The sequence below is a fragment of the Suricata suricatta genome, chromosome 2 (genome assembly GCF_006229205.1).
Source record: "Suricata suricatta isolate VVHF042 chromosome 2, meerkat_22Aug2017_6uvM2_HiC, whole genome shotgun sequence".
Taxonomy (NCBI): Eukaryota; Metazoa; Chordata; class Mammalia; order Carnivora; family Herpestidae; genus Suricata; species Suricata suricatta.
In genome coordinates, this window is record NC_043701.1 from 147,504,111 (window position 1) to 147,521,737 (window position 17,627).

The window sequence follows — 17,627 nt, forward strand, 5'->3', positions numbered from 1 at the left end:
GCCCGGCCCGCCCCTCCTTCGGCCCGCCCGCGCCGGCCTCTGGGCTGCTGGGGTGCCGCGGGCCGCGCAGGGCAAGGGGCGGGGGGACCCTGCAATCGGTTAGCCCAGCGACCTGTGGGCGGCTAACAGTCGCTATCCCCATTTCACAGATGGGAAAACTGAGGTTCTGAGAGGGGATCGATGGATACCGAGGAGGCACGGCCGCAGTGGGATTCACGATGTCTTTGCAGCGCAGATGGTCATTGTGCGGGGGAAGGCGGCTTGGAGTTCGGGACTGTTGGGGTGTGGGGGAACCACCAAGTGCAGTGGGACCTGAGGCTAACCTGATGCCCAGCGGACCCCTGCCATCTCTCCACAGGAAACTTTGTAAGCCAAGGAGCAGCTGGGGGGAAAAAAAGCCTTCCGCATCTGACCTGAACTGGGTATGGGGGTGTCAGGGATGAGCTGGAAAATCTTGGAAAACTCAGAGGGTCCACACTGACAAATTCAGTATGTGTGGACTCTGTTACAACCAAGGACCACTCAGGGTGCCCTCAGCCACACCCTGGGCTAGGTGCTTTGCACCACATTCCTGAATCCTGGCACTCTAAGACCCCGGGACAGCTCCTTCCTCTCCATGTGCCTCAGTTTCCTCCATCTGCACAATGGGAAAGTAGGCACATCCCTCATGGGGCTTTAAGATTAAAAGAGTTCCAGTTAATGCATGGCCCTTGACCCTGTGAATGTCAGCTATGATTACGATTATATTAAAAATAAGGAAATGGAAGCAGGAAAACGAAGGGGCTGACTCAGTCACACAGTGAAGGAGTGGTGCCAGGGCCCCTCAGCCCAGGTTACTTTGAGCCAGTACTGGCCCCTTAGGCAGATTTCTAAACTTGGAGCCCGACTGATGTGTTAGTCCAGGAGCTCTAGAGCAAGAACAGTGTATGTTAGTGTGTTCTGTGGGTGTCTGTCCAGGGGAGGTCCTTGGGCCGGGGGCTGGGGGGAAAGGTGGGTCCTGCTTGGGAGTGAGTCCCTGCAAAAGGAGAAAGCAGGATCCCCGTCTCTTTGCCACTAAGGACAGAGGAGGAGAGAGGAAGGCATGGAGAGAGAGGTGGTGGTGCCCCCTGGTGCTGAGCCACAGGGCCTCTCCCAGAGGGACCCCCCACCCCTGCAACCCAGACCAGTGGATCTCTCCAAATCCCAGGCGTTTCCCAGGGTCCTTGGTCCCCCTAGGGCATTTCTAAATGAGAGACCCTCCAATAGAGCAGGCCCTGCTGTGACTGGGCTGACCATCAAGGCAGCCAGACTGGAGGAGGCAGCCTCACATCTCAGCCACGCTACTGAAAGGACCCAGGGCGTCGGTGGTGAGCGGGCTGCTGGTGAGCTGGTAAGCCTCATACCCCGTCTCTGTGAGGACCCAGACTCCATATTTTAGATTAGCAAACTCAGCTCAAAGAGGACCCCAGCCCTGTCCAGGTTCTCTGGGCCTCCACGTGTCTGTCCTGGGAACTTGGATTCGTGCCAGAAGAAAACCATTGATTCTGAAAGCCAACCAGCTCCTGACTCTAAGGAAGTAACAGTGTGGGTCCTTGGGCAATGGAACCTCTCTGAACTTCATTTCCCAGAAAGTGACATCTGTACAATGGCATGTCAACATGACAGCACGTGGACAGGGAGCTGAGGAGTTGGCAGGACTGTTGGGTGTCTGCGATGACCTTGTTTCACACTTTGTGCTTTTAATGGACTTTTCTAGTTGATGGAGTGTAGAAGGGGCCCCTTACACATGGTGGCCACACTTGGAAGGAACTAATTCCTTCTTTGATCATTGTGTCTTTTCTAAATATCAGTCTTTCCCAGAAGGACTCCGCAGACATTCAGCGCAGCCTTAGACCTCTATGCCCACCCTTTGCTTTGCTTTCTCTGGTGCCGTGCCAGAGATTTGGGGCTGGTAAGTGCCTTTCTTGTGGTTCTGTGATATACCACCTTGTTCTGTTTTCAGCTGTGTGCTCTCTCAGTATTCTTCAGTTTCCCAAATAATCTACCAGACCATCTCGGTGAGACCTTTGGGTCATGACACGGGAATGGGAAAATATGCCCACTCCCCAGATGAGAAATAGCCAATGAGATGAGACTCGATATTTAGTTTGTTCTGGACCGCGATATCAAGGCCTTCACCCTGCCACCTGCCCACTCACTCACAAGCTTAGGAGATTTGAAACTCCTCCACTGACTTATTTGTCCACTGTGGCTCTATCAGGTCTGACTGTGTTCTGAGTTAGAAGGAAAATACAAGCCAATTATTTTTCTTATAATTACCTCTTTTAAAGATCGCTGTCCGCAGTTTTTGGACAAGGGTTCAAACTGTTCTAAAGTTGACCCAGATCTATGTGGACTCTAAGCTACATGGAAATCCTACTCGACTAATCTGGATTCCATCAGTCACCACTGAAAGATTCTTGGAAATCTGAGGTCCCTCAAAATAACCGCATTCTGCTATGTCACGGCAGGCTGGGGAGTAGAAATCTCCTTTTCTCTTTTATTATGCAGTTGTTTGCTAAAACCTAGGTCTGATGTGAGAGCATGGGGAGGGTTCAGTAATCAGCTTGATTTTGCATACAGCAGATGTATCTCTAAACTAAAAGCACCAAGGAAAAAAGTAAACCCTCTTTGAAGGTATTCGGCAGATTTCTAGGTTGCTTTTTCAGTCTGGATTTATACAAGTAATTTGTAAGATTTCCTCCATACATCCCACAAGCATCTTACGACCAAAAGTCATCAGCTGGACACTTGAATTATCATGGAAAGGGAGTGAACAAAGTGTAAACTCTGGGGACACCTGGGTGGCTGAGTCGGTTAAACTTCTGACTCTTTTGATTTCAGCTCAGGTCATGACGGCATGGTTTGTGGGATCAAGCATCAAACTGGGCTCTGCAGGGACAGCAGAGAGCCTGCTTGGGCTTCTCTCTCTCTTTCTTCCTCCCTCTGTCTCTCCCCCACCAATGCACACATTCATGTGCACACTCTCGCTTTTCTCTCTCTCAAAATAAATAAACTTTAAAAGGCTTTAAGAAAGAGGGGACTCTGGATAAAAAGGTTTCTGCTCTGACTAATGGGGGGGAGGGGAGGATATGAAAGAAGAGATTGTCATTACAGAGGATACGTCCATCCAAACAGAAGGAGAAGCCATGAGCTATCCATGGTGGAACTGCCATGAGACGTGCCGCGTCTGTGCCCTGCACATCTGGGGAGGGGTGTGCAGGGCACTGGGTGTTCCCTAAGCAGAAGGAATGGGAAGCTGTAAGCCTGACAAGAGATCTAGAGAGACATCTTCTCCAAATCCTGATAAATTGGGATCATTCAGGACTTTAGCAGTGACCATGAGCTATGTGCTAGGGACTCTGCAGGCTGGATGAATGCAAAAAATTATGGCCTCAGATTCCAGAAGGCTCCAGAAGGAAAAGATTAGAGTGAAGGAAGGATAAGAAATTAGACAGGTTGTCTGTATCACTGACCACAATAGAGGCCATGCCCACTTCCTCTTCCTGGTCATGCTGGAAACATTTACAGTGAAGGTGGCCCTTGAAAATGAACCTTAAAAGACACTGGGAGAGTCCCGAAAGAAGAGGGTGAGGGGCTTGTTCCAGAAGTGGGAGCAACGTGTGCCAAAGCACAGAGGCTAAAGGACATAAGACTGTCAAGTTTCAAAGGTATCTTCTGGGGGCCTAGAAAACCACTTGTGTCTTGGAAAAGTGATATGAATAGACAGACAGGTAGGAACAAAGCCCTTAGAGGCCTCCCCAGTGTCAGACCCAGGAGTTTGTACCTGGTCTCAACAATAGTGGGTGCTGCTGAAGGAAAGGGGATGTCACAAGGGTCCCCTAGGAATCACAGAGCAAGAGATAACTAAGGGAAGAGCAGTTTAGAGGAAGAGGCTATAGGGAGCCTCGGATGTCCAATACCATTGACTAAATATCTAAGAGAAATGTTGTATCTTAGGGTCTGTAACTCACTGTGTGGGTAGAGCTAGAGGAAGAAAATTAATTCATCCTCAAGCCTAGGTGGGATGCCTTGGGAATGAATGCCACTACCCAGGGTCAGTTCTCTGAGATGAGGGAAGGGCTGAGTACTGAGTCCTTGGAAATCCAGTCCTGCACATTGCCGAGCACATGCTAAGTCATCGATCAATATATCAGGAGTGCATCAGTGAGTTAGTAAATGGAGAAAGAAAGGAAGATATATGAGTTTGCTTGGGCCACCATAACAAGATACCGCAGACTGGGTGGCTTTAACCAACAAACATTTATTCTCACAATTCTGAAGGCTAGACGTCTGAGATTAAGGTGTGGACACAGTAAGTTTCCTTTGAGTCCTCTCTCCCTGGCTTATCTATCACCTACTCCTCCCTGTGACTTCCTGTGCTCTCCCTTCTGTGTGTGCCTGTGTCCTAACCTCCTCTTTTATAAGTGGAGGATTGGGATCCACTTTAATGACCTTATTGTAACTTGACTACCTCCTTATAGACTCTATGTCCAAATAAAGTCACTGAGGTACTGGGGTTTAGGACTTCAGCATATGAATTTTGGGGCGACCCAATCCAGCCCATAACAGAAAGGATGGAGGGACAGAGAGGGAAGGAGGGGAAGGCAGGTTACTCTTTGAGAGAGCAACCAAAGAACGAGCTGATTGGGGGGGGGGGGGGGTGCAAATAGAGTCTGGGAGGGGAGCCAGCAGACTGTGCTGTCCCCTGGAGGCCAGTCTCTGAGGTCAACTGTCAGAGAGAGAGAGGCGCAACTAATCTGAAAACAGAAGGCAACAAGAGAACCAAGAAAAATCCCAAATCCTCTCATCTTAACCTGAAATTGAAAAACAGTAGTTTGGAAAGAGATGCCTCAGTGGTACATCCTGGTGTTTCTAAATAACAGGCTTTCCTGAGCCAGAGAGATCTGGAGCTGGGAGTAGCTTCTCATGCCAGACCCCTGCCAGGAGGTCTCCACCCAGCCCCTCACCCTCTCTCATACACCCAGCGTCCACACCCAGCCTGGTCCCCCTGCTCCATCGGCACTATGCACTCGGGTGCTCCATACTTTGGGTTGCTCAATGAAGGAAGTGTCAGTGGATCCTGGTGGAGTCTCCTCTTAGAAAGACAGCCAGTGGCTCCAGTCCCTGGGCAACAGGAACCTTCTAGAGGGTTTTGGGAATGTGTGGGGCATTTTTTATTGTTCCAATGCTATTTTTTTAGTGTTTATTTATCTTTGAGAGTGACAATGTGAGCAGGGGAGCAGCAGAAAGAGACACACACAGAATCAGAAGCAGGCTCCAGGCTCTGAGCTGTCAGCACAGAGCCCGATGCAGGGCTCAAACCCACAAACCATGAGATCATGACCTGAGCTGAAGTCTGATGTTTAACTAACTAAGCCACCCCGGTGTCCCTGATTGTTACGACCTTGGGGTGGGTCACAACTGGCATTGGTGGACTGGGCTGTGATGCAATGTCCTGCAGTATCAGTCCTGCACCAGGAGTAACAGTCCACACAAAATTCCAGTGGGCACCCATCGAGAAACATTGAGGGACAAAATGAATGGAAGTCACTGATGCAGTACTCTGGGGCAACCTAGGGCTTCTGGGTTTTTGTGAGAAGAGGGCTTATGAGATTCGAAGTCATGTCCAAGTACAAAATGACAGATTGTCTTACACCAACTCCATGCTGCTTGGCAGCCATCTTGCATGCTGCCCTCAGACCAGGCATCTGCAAACCGAGGCCCCCACTGTCAGCCTGCCTTTCCTCTCACACCTACTCTGCTTCCGCAGAGGGGTGCTAGTCCCCGGGGCCAGCTGAACGCTGCTCTTACCTACCCTTGGTGGAGAGCAAACAAGGAAAATCAGAGTCAGCCTGCTCAGATTTCTCCCAAACACTGGCTCAAGGGAGAAGCCGGGCTGATAGCTGTAGGAGCCCAGGCAGCTGCTGGGCAAAAGCTCTGGTCTCCATCTCAGGCAGGCCGGGTTGCTCTGTCCAGCCTTCCTGGTTGGAAGAGGGCAGGGTACAAGGAGCTGGTCTTGGTGCAGCATCTATAGTAACCTCCCTCGGAGGCGGAGTGAGGTGACCCCGTGAGCAAGAAGACGTCCTATCTTCCCCAGCCTTTGACTCCCCTTTGACTCCTTGATACTTATGGCAAGTGCACCCACCCCACACATGGACGGATGAGGGATGAGACATCTTCAGAGTACATTTCTCTCTTTCTGGCACCACCCAGCCTTCAGCTGGTGATAGCCAACATCTGGCTCAACTTCTCTTCCATGGTCCCACCCAAATTCCATCTCCATTCCCTTGGGGACTTTTTCTGAACCTGTCACAAACCAATGAACTAATTCATGCTGGTATTGTCTTAATATATGAGCTTCTCAAGGGCATTAGTCTTACAGTACAGAAGGAAAAACTAACTCAATGAATGGCTCTCTGGTGGTGAAATTGCTGAACTGTTAGCTACCCGCTCAGAAGAGATTGTGGGGACAAGGGGTGAAATCTCTAGAGGGTTTCTCCTGTTCATTTAAGATAGCCTTTGTTCTAGAAATGCAGAGCCCCAGTTCTAACTCAGCTTGGGATGTCTGGAATAATTGCCCCTCAAGGGCACAGCTGGTCTTTTAATCTTCCAAGATTCTCAGCGCATCCAGGTTCTCATTTTCCCTGTGCTCAGCTCATTTGCTGGGCATTCACCACCTCTTCCAGGAAGCTTTCCAAGCCCCAAAAGTCTGTTAGGTCTTCTCTTCCAAGACCCCATGATTTCCTATACAACCCAGAACCATTGATACCTATGGCATCATTGATACTTAAGTAAAATGCCCCTGCTGGACTCTCCGGTCCCCAAGGCAGACACTGGCTCCCAGTCATCCCAGTGTCTCTCTTGCTTTGACCCAGGCCTCACGTATGGGGGAAACAATGGGTGAATGCCTGTGGAATGCAGGATGTTTCACATGAGTGCCCTCAGGCTGTTTTCTCCTAGGAAAGGAGATGGCCGTACTCTGCCTAATAGAATCCTTGAAACTTTAGGAAGACCTAGAAAATATTTTAAAGCACATGAATTATCTAGATACCTTACAAATCCCTGGTGGTACCTGATTCCTGTGGCCTTGTTTGCATTTAGGTTGGCAATCAGGGTGACCTCCAAGGGGTATGACTTTATGCATCCATAGCGTCCACACTGGGAGACCAAGTCGTCTCTGCCCGGGGCAGTGAGGACCCCATCTCCCACAGTGGGATCTGCCTCCCACGGAGTCCCACATTCACTTCAGAGGCACGTGGGTTTTACAAACACTGAGCTCAACAGTCACATAAAATTAATGCTGCTAGATGTAGTTTTATGGCTGTTGTATTTGTGTTTAATTTTTAAATTTGTGTTTATTTTATACTTGTAAACAACTATCAATTTGAATGTTTACATGTGAGTAAAGTCATTTCAGCAGCAATCATTTAAGTCAGCACAGGCCTGTAAGAATGTTTTGTGCTTAGCAAAGATGGTACTCATGTTCAAGAAATGCTACTGTGGGGAATTCTCACTCCCTTCTCCCAAGACTGTAGGTACCTTGGGCTCAAGTCCTGGGTGAGTACTGTTGGGCCCCCAACAAGCCCTGAGGGGTTCCAGAATCACCCCTGGGACTTCTCGCCAGGTCCTGTTATCTGCTGAAAGCCAGGCACAGCACGGCCCAGTGCAGAGGGGCACATACCACACACGCACATGCGTTCACATCCTCTTACCCACACGCATGTGTGCAGGGTCAAACAGGGTCTGGCTCCTGGTGTCGCTTTGAGCTCCAGATGTAGCATTTGCATGAACTGCTTGTTCCATCTTCCCTACAGCTCAGCACATGCAGGCCCCCTGTGCCCCCAGCTCATCGGCTGCTGGGGCCTTAGCTAGGTCTCACAGGGAGAGGAAGCAGTAGAGGCTTAGAAGAAAATCAGAGAAAACATACTGTGCTGTCTTAACCAATCCCACACTACTGTGCACTCATACACCAGTTTTCTTCTGCAAAACCCTCTGATGGGTGCCCAAAACACTTTGGGTCCTAGGGGCCAGTGGGCCACTCTGTGTTTGTCAGAAGTCAGCCAGTTTGTTCCCAAATGTATTTATGCCATTCTGGGCATTTAGATGAACAAACATTGAGTAAGCATCCTGTGCTTGCTCTCCTAAGGACCTGGGACCTAGAAGGCTCCCCATGGAAACATGGACCATGTTGGCTGGTGCCTTCCTGCCTCTGGCTTCTCCTCTTCAGCATCTATATTATCTCCTAGGGCTACCACACATGATACTGCCAATGGGGGGCAGGTGTGGGAGCTTAAGCAACTGACATTTTCTCCTAATTCTGGAGGCCAGAAGTCTGAGATCAAGGTGCCTGCAGGACCTGTTTTTCTGAGGCTCTGTACATGGCTTCTAGACGGCCATCTTCTCCCTGTGTCTTCTTCACACAATCTTACTTCTGTATTTAATCTGCCCTTTTTATAAAATCACCAGTCATATTGGTTTAGAGCCTACTCTAGTGACTTCATTTTACTCTAATTACCTACTCAAAGACCTTATCTCCAAATAAAGTCCCATCCTGAGGTACTAAGGGTAAGGACTTCAACATACGAATTTGGGAGGTTCACAATTTAGCCCATACTAACATCACTGAGCGCCTCAGAGACTGCTGAGTCCTGGGAGTCAAGGGTTCTGCCATCTTGGATGGGACCTTCCTCTTTCCCCACCAGCCTCTGACCTGGACCTCCTTTGTGATGTCACACTCCCCAGTCAATCTATTACTTAATCCTGCCATTCCTCTCTTTCAACCCTTCTGTCTCCCTTCCCCAGCTTCCTCTTTCCTTCATTCTCCTGTACTGCCTTTGGGTCTCCCTGCAGGGCTGTGTTTGCACGATCTTGTTTTCTTTCCCAGCTTCCCTATCTTTACTCTTTCTCTCAGCTGAGCTCCCACCTCCGTTCTCTCTCAAGATCTCCCTCTTCTTTGCAGCTTTCATCAACTTCCATGAGAAAGGAGGGCACACCACCAAAAAGAGTTTTGTAACGACTCTCTTGAGTTGGCTGGATCCTCCTCCATTACAAAGTACTCTTAAAATCAAAGCTAACTTGATTCACAAGGACCAAGAAGGGCAATGTTAGAAGCTGGGGTTCTCCAAGCAAGTAGACCACAAATGTGGACATGGACAGCCCCATATGTCACTTCTAAGCCTAGGTAACGTGTGATTAAATGTTTCATTGTCTTTTTATTATAAAAGCTATACTTCTTCATTGAGAAAACTTTAAAAATAGTGCACATTGAGAGAAAACAAAATTTATCAACAATTATCAAGTAGACATAATCACATTGGTATTTCACCCCACTTAACAGTATTTTCATGAATGTCTATTTATCTACTGAGTGGAGTATTGTCCGTGTGATTTCCTAATTAGTCATATCTAATTCACAGGAAAGTTTTGACATCCATCTTCTACCTCCACCCTTTGTTTACCTCTGCTTTTCAATAATTTTGAGTTAATTCATTTGAGCTTTCAAGGTAAGTACATTGTCATTTTGAAAATGGAGTTTTCTATTATTTATAGCACTTTCTGTTTTGTGTTTTATTAAATTTGTGGCAACTTCCAGAACAATATTAAATAAAAACTGTAATAGACATATTTTATCTGGTATTAGTAGAAAGACCTGCAGATTATTTTGCTACTTGGTTTGAGATATTTTATATCATTTGAAGAAAACTTCTAGTCTTAGTTTTTAAAAATATAGGAATAATTGTATTACATGTCTTTTTAGATAGAGATACACTTCACATACCATAAAACTCAGCTTTTTAAAGCATATGACTCCATGGTTTATAATAATTCTCAAAGTTGAGTGACCATCACTGCCATCTAATTCCAGAATACTTCCATCAGCTGAAGAAGAAACTTCATATCCATTAGCAAAATACTGATCCATGCTAGAACATGAATGAACCTTGAAAACAGTACGTGAAGACAAAGAAGTCAGACACAAGGCTATATAATGCATTATTCTATATGAAATATCCAAACAGACAAATTGTTACAGAGACAAAACAGATTAGTGGTTTCCAGGGATTTCGGGGAAGAAGAGGAATGGGATGGATCGGTATTTTGTTCCTTTTTATGGCTATTTAATATGCCATTGTATGAATATATCCTGTTTTGTTTCTCCAGGAATCATTTAATGGTCATGATTTTTACTTTTTTGTATTAGAAATAATTTTGCTATGAATATGGAAGTAAAAACTTTTGTGTGGACCTATGCTTTCAGTTATCAGAATTGCTGGATCATATGGTAACTCCATTTTTGACCTTTGGAGGAACTGCCAGTACGCTTTCTAAAGTGATTATACCATTTTACATTCCTACAGACTAATGATGTTGAGCATCTTTTCATGTGCTTATTGGTCATTTGTATATCTTTTTTGAGGAAGTATCTTTTAAGTCTTTTGCTCATCTTTTAATTGGAATGCTTTATTTTATTGTAAGCGTTCATATGGGCTGTGCAAGTATTCTCTCCCATTCTGTGGATTGTTTCTTATTTTCTTGATAATGTTCTTTGAAGAGAAAAGCTTTTAATTTTGATGAAATTTAACTTATATTTTGTTTGCTTGTGCTTGCAGGGTCGTATCTAAGGGACCATTGCCTGATCCAACATCATGGAGAATTATATCTCTGTCTGTCTTTAAGAGTTTTATAGTTTTAACCACCTTAGGTCTTTTTCATTTTAATGTGTACATCTGGTGTGAGGTAGGGATCCGACCTCACTCTTTTGTGTATAGATACCCAGTTGTCCCAGCACTATTTGCTGACAAGGTTATTCAATCCCCCATTGAATTATCTTGGCACCCTAAGCTGAAAAAATTTAATTAGCTGTTATTTTTGTGTTTGTAAGTGACCTTGGTATATTTACTTTTTTTAGTGCCATTTTTGTCAGGCACTGTTATCACATTTCTATATAAGTGTCATAAAATGAGTTACATCTTTTTCTATGGTTTGAGAAAACAAAAGGTCTAAAGTAGTTCAAGATCTACATGGTTCAAGCCCCCTGGAGGGGTTCTCCTTACGCACTCTGATACTTACATTATTTGGTGGCAGTCCCAGGCTTCTGCAAAGTGATGAGTTTAAACAACAAATGAATACTTAACCCAGCTGAGTTTAAGCTGTATTTTAAGAATAAGTCACTACTTAAGAACACTTGTATCCCTTCCTTCCCCCATCCATGTCAGCTTAAGTTATCCTTTACATTAAAAGTTTGCTTACCCAGGGTTCCTGTCATCTTTCATTTATGCTGAACGCCCATCATTTTCCCGGGATCTCCAGCTGCTGCTACTTAATCTAAAGAAAATACAACCTGTGGAGTTGACATGTTTGCTTTTCTAAATGCCTTGCATCTGGCTTTACATTAAAATTTTCTTCTCCATGTGATGGTTAGAGCATAGGCTCTGAAACCATGCTGCCTGGGTTTATACAGCCTGACTCTGCCATATATCAGCTGTACAACCTTGGCAAGGTCTTAACCTGCTCAACTAACAAGCTAAGCATAGGACCCACCACAGTGGATTGCAGAGAGCGTTACATGACTTAATATTCACAAGGCATTTAGAACAATTCTTGGCCCTTAGAATATCAGGGCTCTGCACATCCTTTAAATGTTGAAATTCCAGAGATTACATCCCATTGCTCATTTTATTTCCCTTGCACACTGATTTCTAAATAGAAATGTTCTCCTCACTAGCGCTCTCTGGTTTCTGATTCAGCCACCTCCCCTTCCCTTAGATTGTCCTTTGATTCTACCTGCCTCCTGATCCTCCCTCAGACACCAGATAGCTCTTCCAAGAAGAGCTTGACAAAATTGGGCCATTGTCCCATCCCCTTTTCCTTTCTGAAGATCTTCCAACTGTTTCACAGTGAATTTAGAAAGTCCATGACTCTGCCACATCTTGAAAGTGGTGATAAGATACCATCCCCATGGCTGATCCATTCTAAGATGATCTCCTGGCTTCCTGTTGCACTGGGGCTGGCAGAGAAAATGCATCTCACTTAAGACCCACATAATGATCCATGGCCTTAGCTAACCACACAGGTGTAGATGACTATAAATCTATCTCTATCTCATGTAAGCTCCAGATCCTTCAAACTCCCTTCTGAATGTTTCTAGCACGAGCTGAGCTTATTCAAAACTGGACTCACTGGTATCCCAGCAAATCTTCTCCTTTGCTATTCCACTATCTGGAAGTGGCACCAATATCTACCAGCCACCTAGTGAAAAAAACCTGGAAGTTGCTCTGGACACCTTGCTGTCACCACCCTCATCAAACATTAGCCCAAATTACTTCCATCTCTCAAATATCTCTTGAACTCATCCTCTTTAGACAACTGCATTCTTTGTTGCCAGGAATGTTCTCTTTCATCCACTCTTAATCCTGCTCACCAGTAATCTTTTACAAACACAAATCTGACTTGCTGACAATTCCTCAAGAGTTCCTTGTAGTTTTCAGTGGGAGGTGAGGTGGGATTCAAGCTTTATAATTTTCTCACCTAAGCCCTACTTGACCTGTCTCTCTGGGTACAACAATGACATGAAGATGTTCTAGTCAAGGGCCCACTTCTCGATTATCTGTGAAGGATAAATCCCTTCCTACTCAACATTTCTGCCTGGATGTGTCATTAGCATTCAGATTTGATGTTGTCTTAATTGACTTCTGCCGCCACCAGCCCCAGCACTTAGGCATGTACATCCACACATGCACATTCCCACATACACACGCATACACACATGCATACACACACACACACACACACACACACACACACACACATCACTGATCTTTCTCCAAAGGTCTTCATATCAGTTGCTGGACAACCACCTACCATTTGGTCCTGCTGTGATCCTGGGAGTCTACCATGAGAAACTCATTTTCCCCACTGTCACATCCATGCATCCCCAAGTCCTTTGGATCTATTCCCCACATACATCTTGAATGCATACATTCATTCCCTCTTGGCTTGTGACAAGCCTTATCCAAACCACACTGTCTCTTATATCTGGATTTCTGCAACTGCCTCTTAAGTGATCTGGCTTCTTGATCCTTCTTTTGCTACTCCATCAATCCATATTTCACATACAACCAGAATGACATAAGTCTGATCATGCCACTTTTTTTTTTAATCATCTGCACTTAAAATGAGGCATGCATCAGGTGGTATGATTGGAGAAGTCCCCTCTGAAAAAGTGACAAGGCTGAAGCCTCAAGGATGAAGAAAAGGTCAGAACTCAGCCAGAAGAATGACCGAGAAGGGTTTGCACTCCACTTAGAGGACAGAGCAAGTGCAAAGACCTTGAGGTATGAAAGCTTGGAGCATTTAAGGAAAGAAGGAAGGTTAATGGAACTGGAGCATAGCAAGTGAAGTAGCAAATGCTTAGAAATAGTGATGGAGAAGTTAGCAAAGCCTGGGCCATGGAGGGCCTTGAAGGTCATGAAATGAGTGCTTCCGTAATTATATCTAAATATGTATATATAGTCTAGTTTTGCCAGCTTTCTGTAAGCTACACAGGGAACCCTCCATGCCTATTCACTGTTCGTTCCCCGTGCCCAGTACAGTGTCTGGCACATAGCAGGTGCTAAATTTTTATGGAGGGTATGAGAGGAGAAATGCCTCCAGCACTCCAGCCAGGCCAAGTGGCTGGCAGTTGTCCAAAACATATTGTGCCCTTCCTTCTCTTAAGAACCTCACTCTTGTCTAGCTCAGTGACTATCGACCAAGCAGTGATTTTTACCTCCAGGGAATATTAACTGTTAACGTCTAGGACATTTTCAATCGTTACAGTTGTAGGGAAGGAGATGCTACTGCTATCTGGTGGCTAGAGACCAGGGATGCTGCAAGACATCCTACCGTAGAGAGGATAGCCCTCGCCGACACAAAGACAATTCAGTCTAAAATGTCCACAGCACCAAGAGGGAGAAGCCCTGGTCTTACAAATTCTACTCAGCCTCTAAGCCTCTGTGAACATCGCCTCTTAGAAAGTTTTGCTTCCTCATCAACCAGCATGAGTTGGGGGCCCCTCCATGGAGCTCCCCAAACCTCCCTTATGTGAGTCATTCCCTTGTCTCACAATTGCCTATTTTATCTGCCTCTCACTGGAAGGTTGGGCTATACGTTTCATCAGCATGCATCACACACAGGGAGCCTTCGTGTATTTTCTCGAAGGAACGCAGCCCCCTGAGCTGGGGACAGATAGGAGGGTACAGATGAATATTGTAACAACGTGTTAAAGCCTACAGTTGACCTGTGAACTCATAGGTCACAGGAGTTACGCAGACCCCATCTCTGCCTCTGGGAACCCTCCTGTCTCCAGGTGTCCGTGCTGGTGTGTAACCTACAGAAATGGCAATTTCCAATGGCTCCGACCTCAGAGCATGGCTTGCCCCTTTAGATATTGCCTTAAGTTTTGAGTTACTCAGGTTTAATCCCACTAAAATAAGACATAGAATTCGGGCATATAGCAGGTTCCTAACAATGAAAAATATAGGGCAGAAGCTTTCTTTGCAATTGGCTCTCTTGTGGGACATGACCTGCTTGTTCCACCAGCAAAAATAAAACTCCCTGTGGCCACACGCATGCGGGCTTCTGATCTTGTGCCCACTGTCAGAAGCCCTCCTTGAAGCCTTCCTCTTTGGATTCAGGTTTGAAATGGACTTTGGTTGAAATGCTGTGCACTTTGGAAGGGTTCTTCCCCTTGTCACGGCCCTGCCAGCTCTGGCTCCCGCTTGCTTTCTCCCCTCACCCCCCACCCCGCTCTCCTCTTCTCCCCCTGCTGGGGTAGCTCTGGTCCTGCTGGCTGGGAAAGAAGCAACCAAGGTGCCAGAGGTGAAGGCAGGGCTGGACACATCACCTCCAGCTCACTGCTTCTGCTGCTGCTGTGAGGGAAATGCCCTGGCCTGGGTCCCGGACCCTTCGCTGCCTTCTGAAGGGCTCTCCTCCTCCTCCTCTAGCTCTTGCTCCTGGACTTGGCCCTGGACCCACCTTCTTCTCTCCAGCATCTCCTCAAAAAAGATCTGGCAGCTGAAGCCCTCATGGATGCCATACTGGGCATGCTTGAGCAGAGCCTCCAACGTGGGGAAAACCCGACAGCAGGCCATGCAGCGCAGCCCGTAGTCCGTGGTGACCAGCCAGTCCGGGGTGTCCCGCAGCTCCTGCAGGCACAACTCCAGAGGTCCCAGTAGCTCCGTGTCATCCTGCTCTGGGCAGCAGTTGCTCTTGCTGGCTTCCAGTTCCCAGCGCAGGTCGGTGTTAGAAGCTATATCAAAGGAAGAGCCTTTCCGCCTCTGCCTTTTGATGAACTCGGCCTCGAGAATGCGGGGCTTCCTGCTGACCGGCTCAAAGCCCGTCTCGGTCTCCCAGGCCACCGCCACACCCTGCACCGTCTGCACGTGGGTGTAGAAGGCACACACACTTTGCTGGGCCGTGTCCTCGTCGTCATTCATGCTGGAGTAGCAAGATGTGTACTGGGAGTAAGACTGATACTCCGAGGAGGAGGACTGGGAGGACAAAGAGCGGCTCCAGCCCAGCATCGCCCGGGCCCTAGAGGCCAAGTAGACGTCCTCCTCGTGGAGGGTGGTCGGCCCTGGCCGAGGAGATGTCCCCTCTCTCTGCACGGCCCCTGGGAAATGGAAGGACATTTTCATCAGCGTCCTCCCGGGCGGGGATCAGTGCCACAACCCACCTTCAGGGCTCTGGAAGGGTGTAGGCTCGGGGGCCCTTGGGCAGGTATCATCAGCTCCTGGGTTGTCTTTCCCCATAAAATGGGATGGGAATGCTTACCTCGTAGAGTAAGAATGAAGATCAAATAACGTATGGATATAATCACCAAAAACTTGACTAAACCCAAAAAGACCATCAACTGGTGAATAATAAATGGATTATAGTATATCCATACAATGTAAACTTATTCATGGGTTAAAAAAAAAAAAAGAATGATCTACTGATATATGTAAAATGTGGATGAATCTCCAGGCACCTAGGTGGCTGGCTCAGGATTGAGCACCGACTCTTGGTTTTGGCTCAGGTCATGATCTCAAGGTTTGTGAATTCGAGCCCTGCCCAGGGCTCTGCACCGACGGTGCAGAGCCTGCCTGGGATTCTCTCTCACCTTCTCTCTCTCTGTCCCTCCCCCATTGCACCATCTCTGTCTCTCTCAAAATAAATAAGAACTTTTAAAAAATGTCTTTAAAACATGGATGAATCTCTAATGCATTATGCTAAATGAAAAGCAGCTGGAAAAAAAAAAGTCCTATCCTATAGGATTCCACTTAGATGACATTCTAGAAAAGGTGAAACTATAGGGAGAGGGAGCAGATCAGGGGGCTGCGGAGGGGGCGGGGCTCACTGCAAAGGGTCACAAGGAAACCTTTGGGGATGATGAAAATGTTCCAGGTCATGATCATGGCGGTGGTTACACAAATGTACACTTACGCAAAATTCTTCAAATTGTGCACTCAATGATGACATTTTCATGTGTAAATTAACAGCTCAATAAAGCCAATTTAAAAAGCCATTCATGTGGGGGGGCGGATCACCTGAATGGCTCAGTCAGTTGGCCATCCAACTCTGGTTTTGGCTCCCATTGTGATCTCATGGTTCATCAGTCTGAGCCCCACATCGGGCTTCTCACTGACAGAGCCTGCTGGAGATTCTCTCTTCCTCTCTCTCTGCCCCTACCCATGCTCACTCTCTCTCAAAATAAATTTTTTAAAAGCTTAATTTTAAAAAGCCGTGCGTGGACGTACTTTGGCCAGGTCATCCAGCACCCCTTCTCCTTCAGCATTTGTGACGTGTCTTGGTCTTACCCAGGGACCATCTCGCCCTCTCCTTAACATTCACTGTATCCCATCACCATATAAGTGCTTGCCATGTTTTCACTCCCTTAATATTGAAAAATCCCTAAGAAATTACATTGTTACGATGCCTATTTGACAGATTAGGAAACTGAGGCAGAGTTCCACTGACTGTTGAGCTGGTGTTACCCTTAGGTGCTGCCCACGGTCACTTCACAGTGGTCTTCAAACTGATGTTCTGGATTAACTTTAATCAATTTATTATAAGGGGCTTTTGTCTACTATTCTGAAATCACAGGGCTGATATGCCAATTCTGCTTCTCCAACGTACACTAAAGTATAAACTGACTAGTATTTTACATTTTCACCTTGTACCTCCTGAAATCACTTCATGTACTCACAATGGCCTCAGGCTACCCACCATTTACTTTTATGGCCAATCCAACACTTTGGCAACAGCGCTGGAGGTGACCCCATGTCCCTCCCTCACGCTCCAGAACCTCCCTCCCAGGGAACCAACCCTCTCTCTTTGACCCACCTAACCAGCCCACTTCCGTGTTCTCTTCCATGGGCTCTGTGCTGGCCAAGCTGATGGTGGTCCCATCTGTTGGTGATTGTTCTCCCCTATGGCCTGTGAAGTGACGCTTCATGATTGGACACCAGAGCCCAGGGGGCTCAGTGCCCCGGCTGTTTGGCGAGGGTTGGCTCGGGCTGTGCTGAAGCCCTTCCCTGGCCCCAGCCCCAGTGGCTGCTGGGCTCCCTCTGGTTACTAGGATCCTG

General features: G+C 47.0%; 2 protein-coding genes and 1 long non-coding RNA gene across 8 annotated transcripts in view; 1 reads left to right on the forward strand and 2 right to left on the reverse strand.

The window, feature by feature from the left end:
• VSTM4 (V-set and transmembrane domain containing 4) overlaps window positions 1–8,748 on the reverse strand; it is a 111,210-nt gene extending 102,462 nt beyond the window's left edge. For both annotated transcript variants that reach the window (XM_029915861.1, XM_029915855.1), the window contains exons 1-2: window positions 8,640–8,748; window positions 7,734–7,921 (exon numbers count right to left, since the gene is read on the reverse strand). In XM_029915861.1, coding sequence (XP_029771721.1) covers window positions 7,734–7,824 — 91 coding nt within the window. In that variant the 5' untranslated portion in view covers window positions 7,825–7,921; window positions 8,640–8,748. The remainder of the gene's footprint in view (window positions 1–7,733; window positions 7,922–8,639) is intronic.
• Window positions 8,749–8,822: 74 nt separating this feature from the next.
• Window positions 8,823–11,277, forward strand: LOC115273018. Of its 2 annotated transcripts, XR_003900613.1 has the most exons (4): window positions 8,823–9,202; window positions 9,438–9,524; window positions 9,887–9,971; window positions 10,632–11,277. It is a non-coding gene; the product is annotated as an uncharacterized LOC115273018 (long non-coding RNA). The 2 variants fall into 2 exon arrangements; XR_003900611.1 differs by lacking the exon at window positions 10,632–11,277 and having other exon boundaries at window positions 9,887–10,185.
• Window positions 9,617–17,621, reverse strand: FAM170B (family with sequence similarity 170 member B). 4 transcript variants are annotated; one of them, XM_029915882.1, is made up of 5 exons: window positions 17,386–17,591; window positions 15,037–15,673; window positions 11,272–11,346; window positions 11,092–11,116; window positions 9,617–9,961 (listed from the first exon to the last, which is right to left on the reverse strand). In XM_029915882.1, the coding sequence occupies exons 1-3, from the start codon at window positions 17,495–17,497 to the stop codon at window positions 11,295–11,297; spliced, it is 801 nt and encodes a 266-aa protein (XP_029771742.1). In that variant the 5' UTR covers window positions 17,498–17,591; the 3' UTR covers window positions 9,617–9,961; window positions 11,092–11,116; window positions 11,272–11,294. The 4 variants fall into 4 exon arrangements, with proteins under 4 accessions (XP_029771742.1, XP_029771735.1, XP_029771752.1 ...); XM_029915875.1 differs by lacking the exon at window positions 11,092–11,116; XM_029915892.1 differs by lacking the exons at window positions 9,617–9,961; window positions 11,092–11,116 and having other exon boundaries at window positions 11,281–11,362.
• Between the last annotated feature and the right edge of the window lie 6 nt (window positions 17,622–17,627).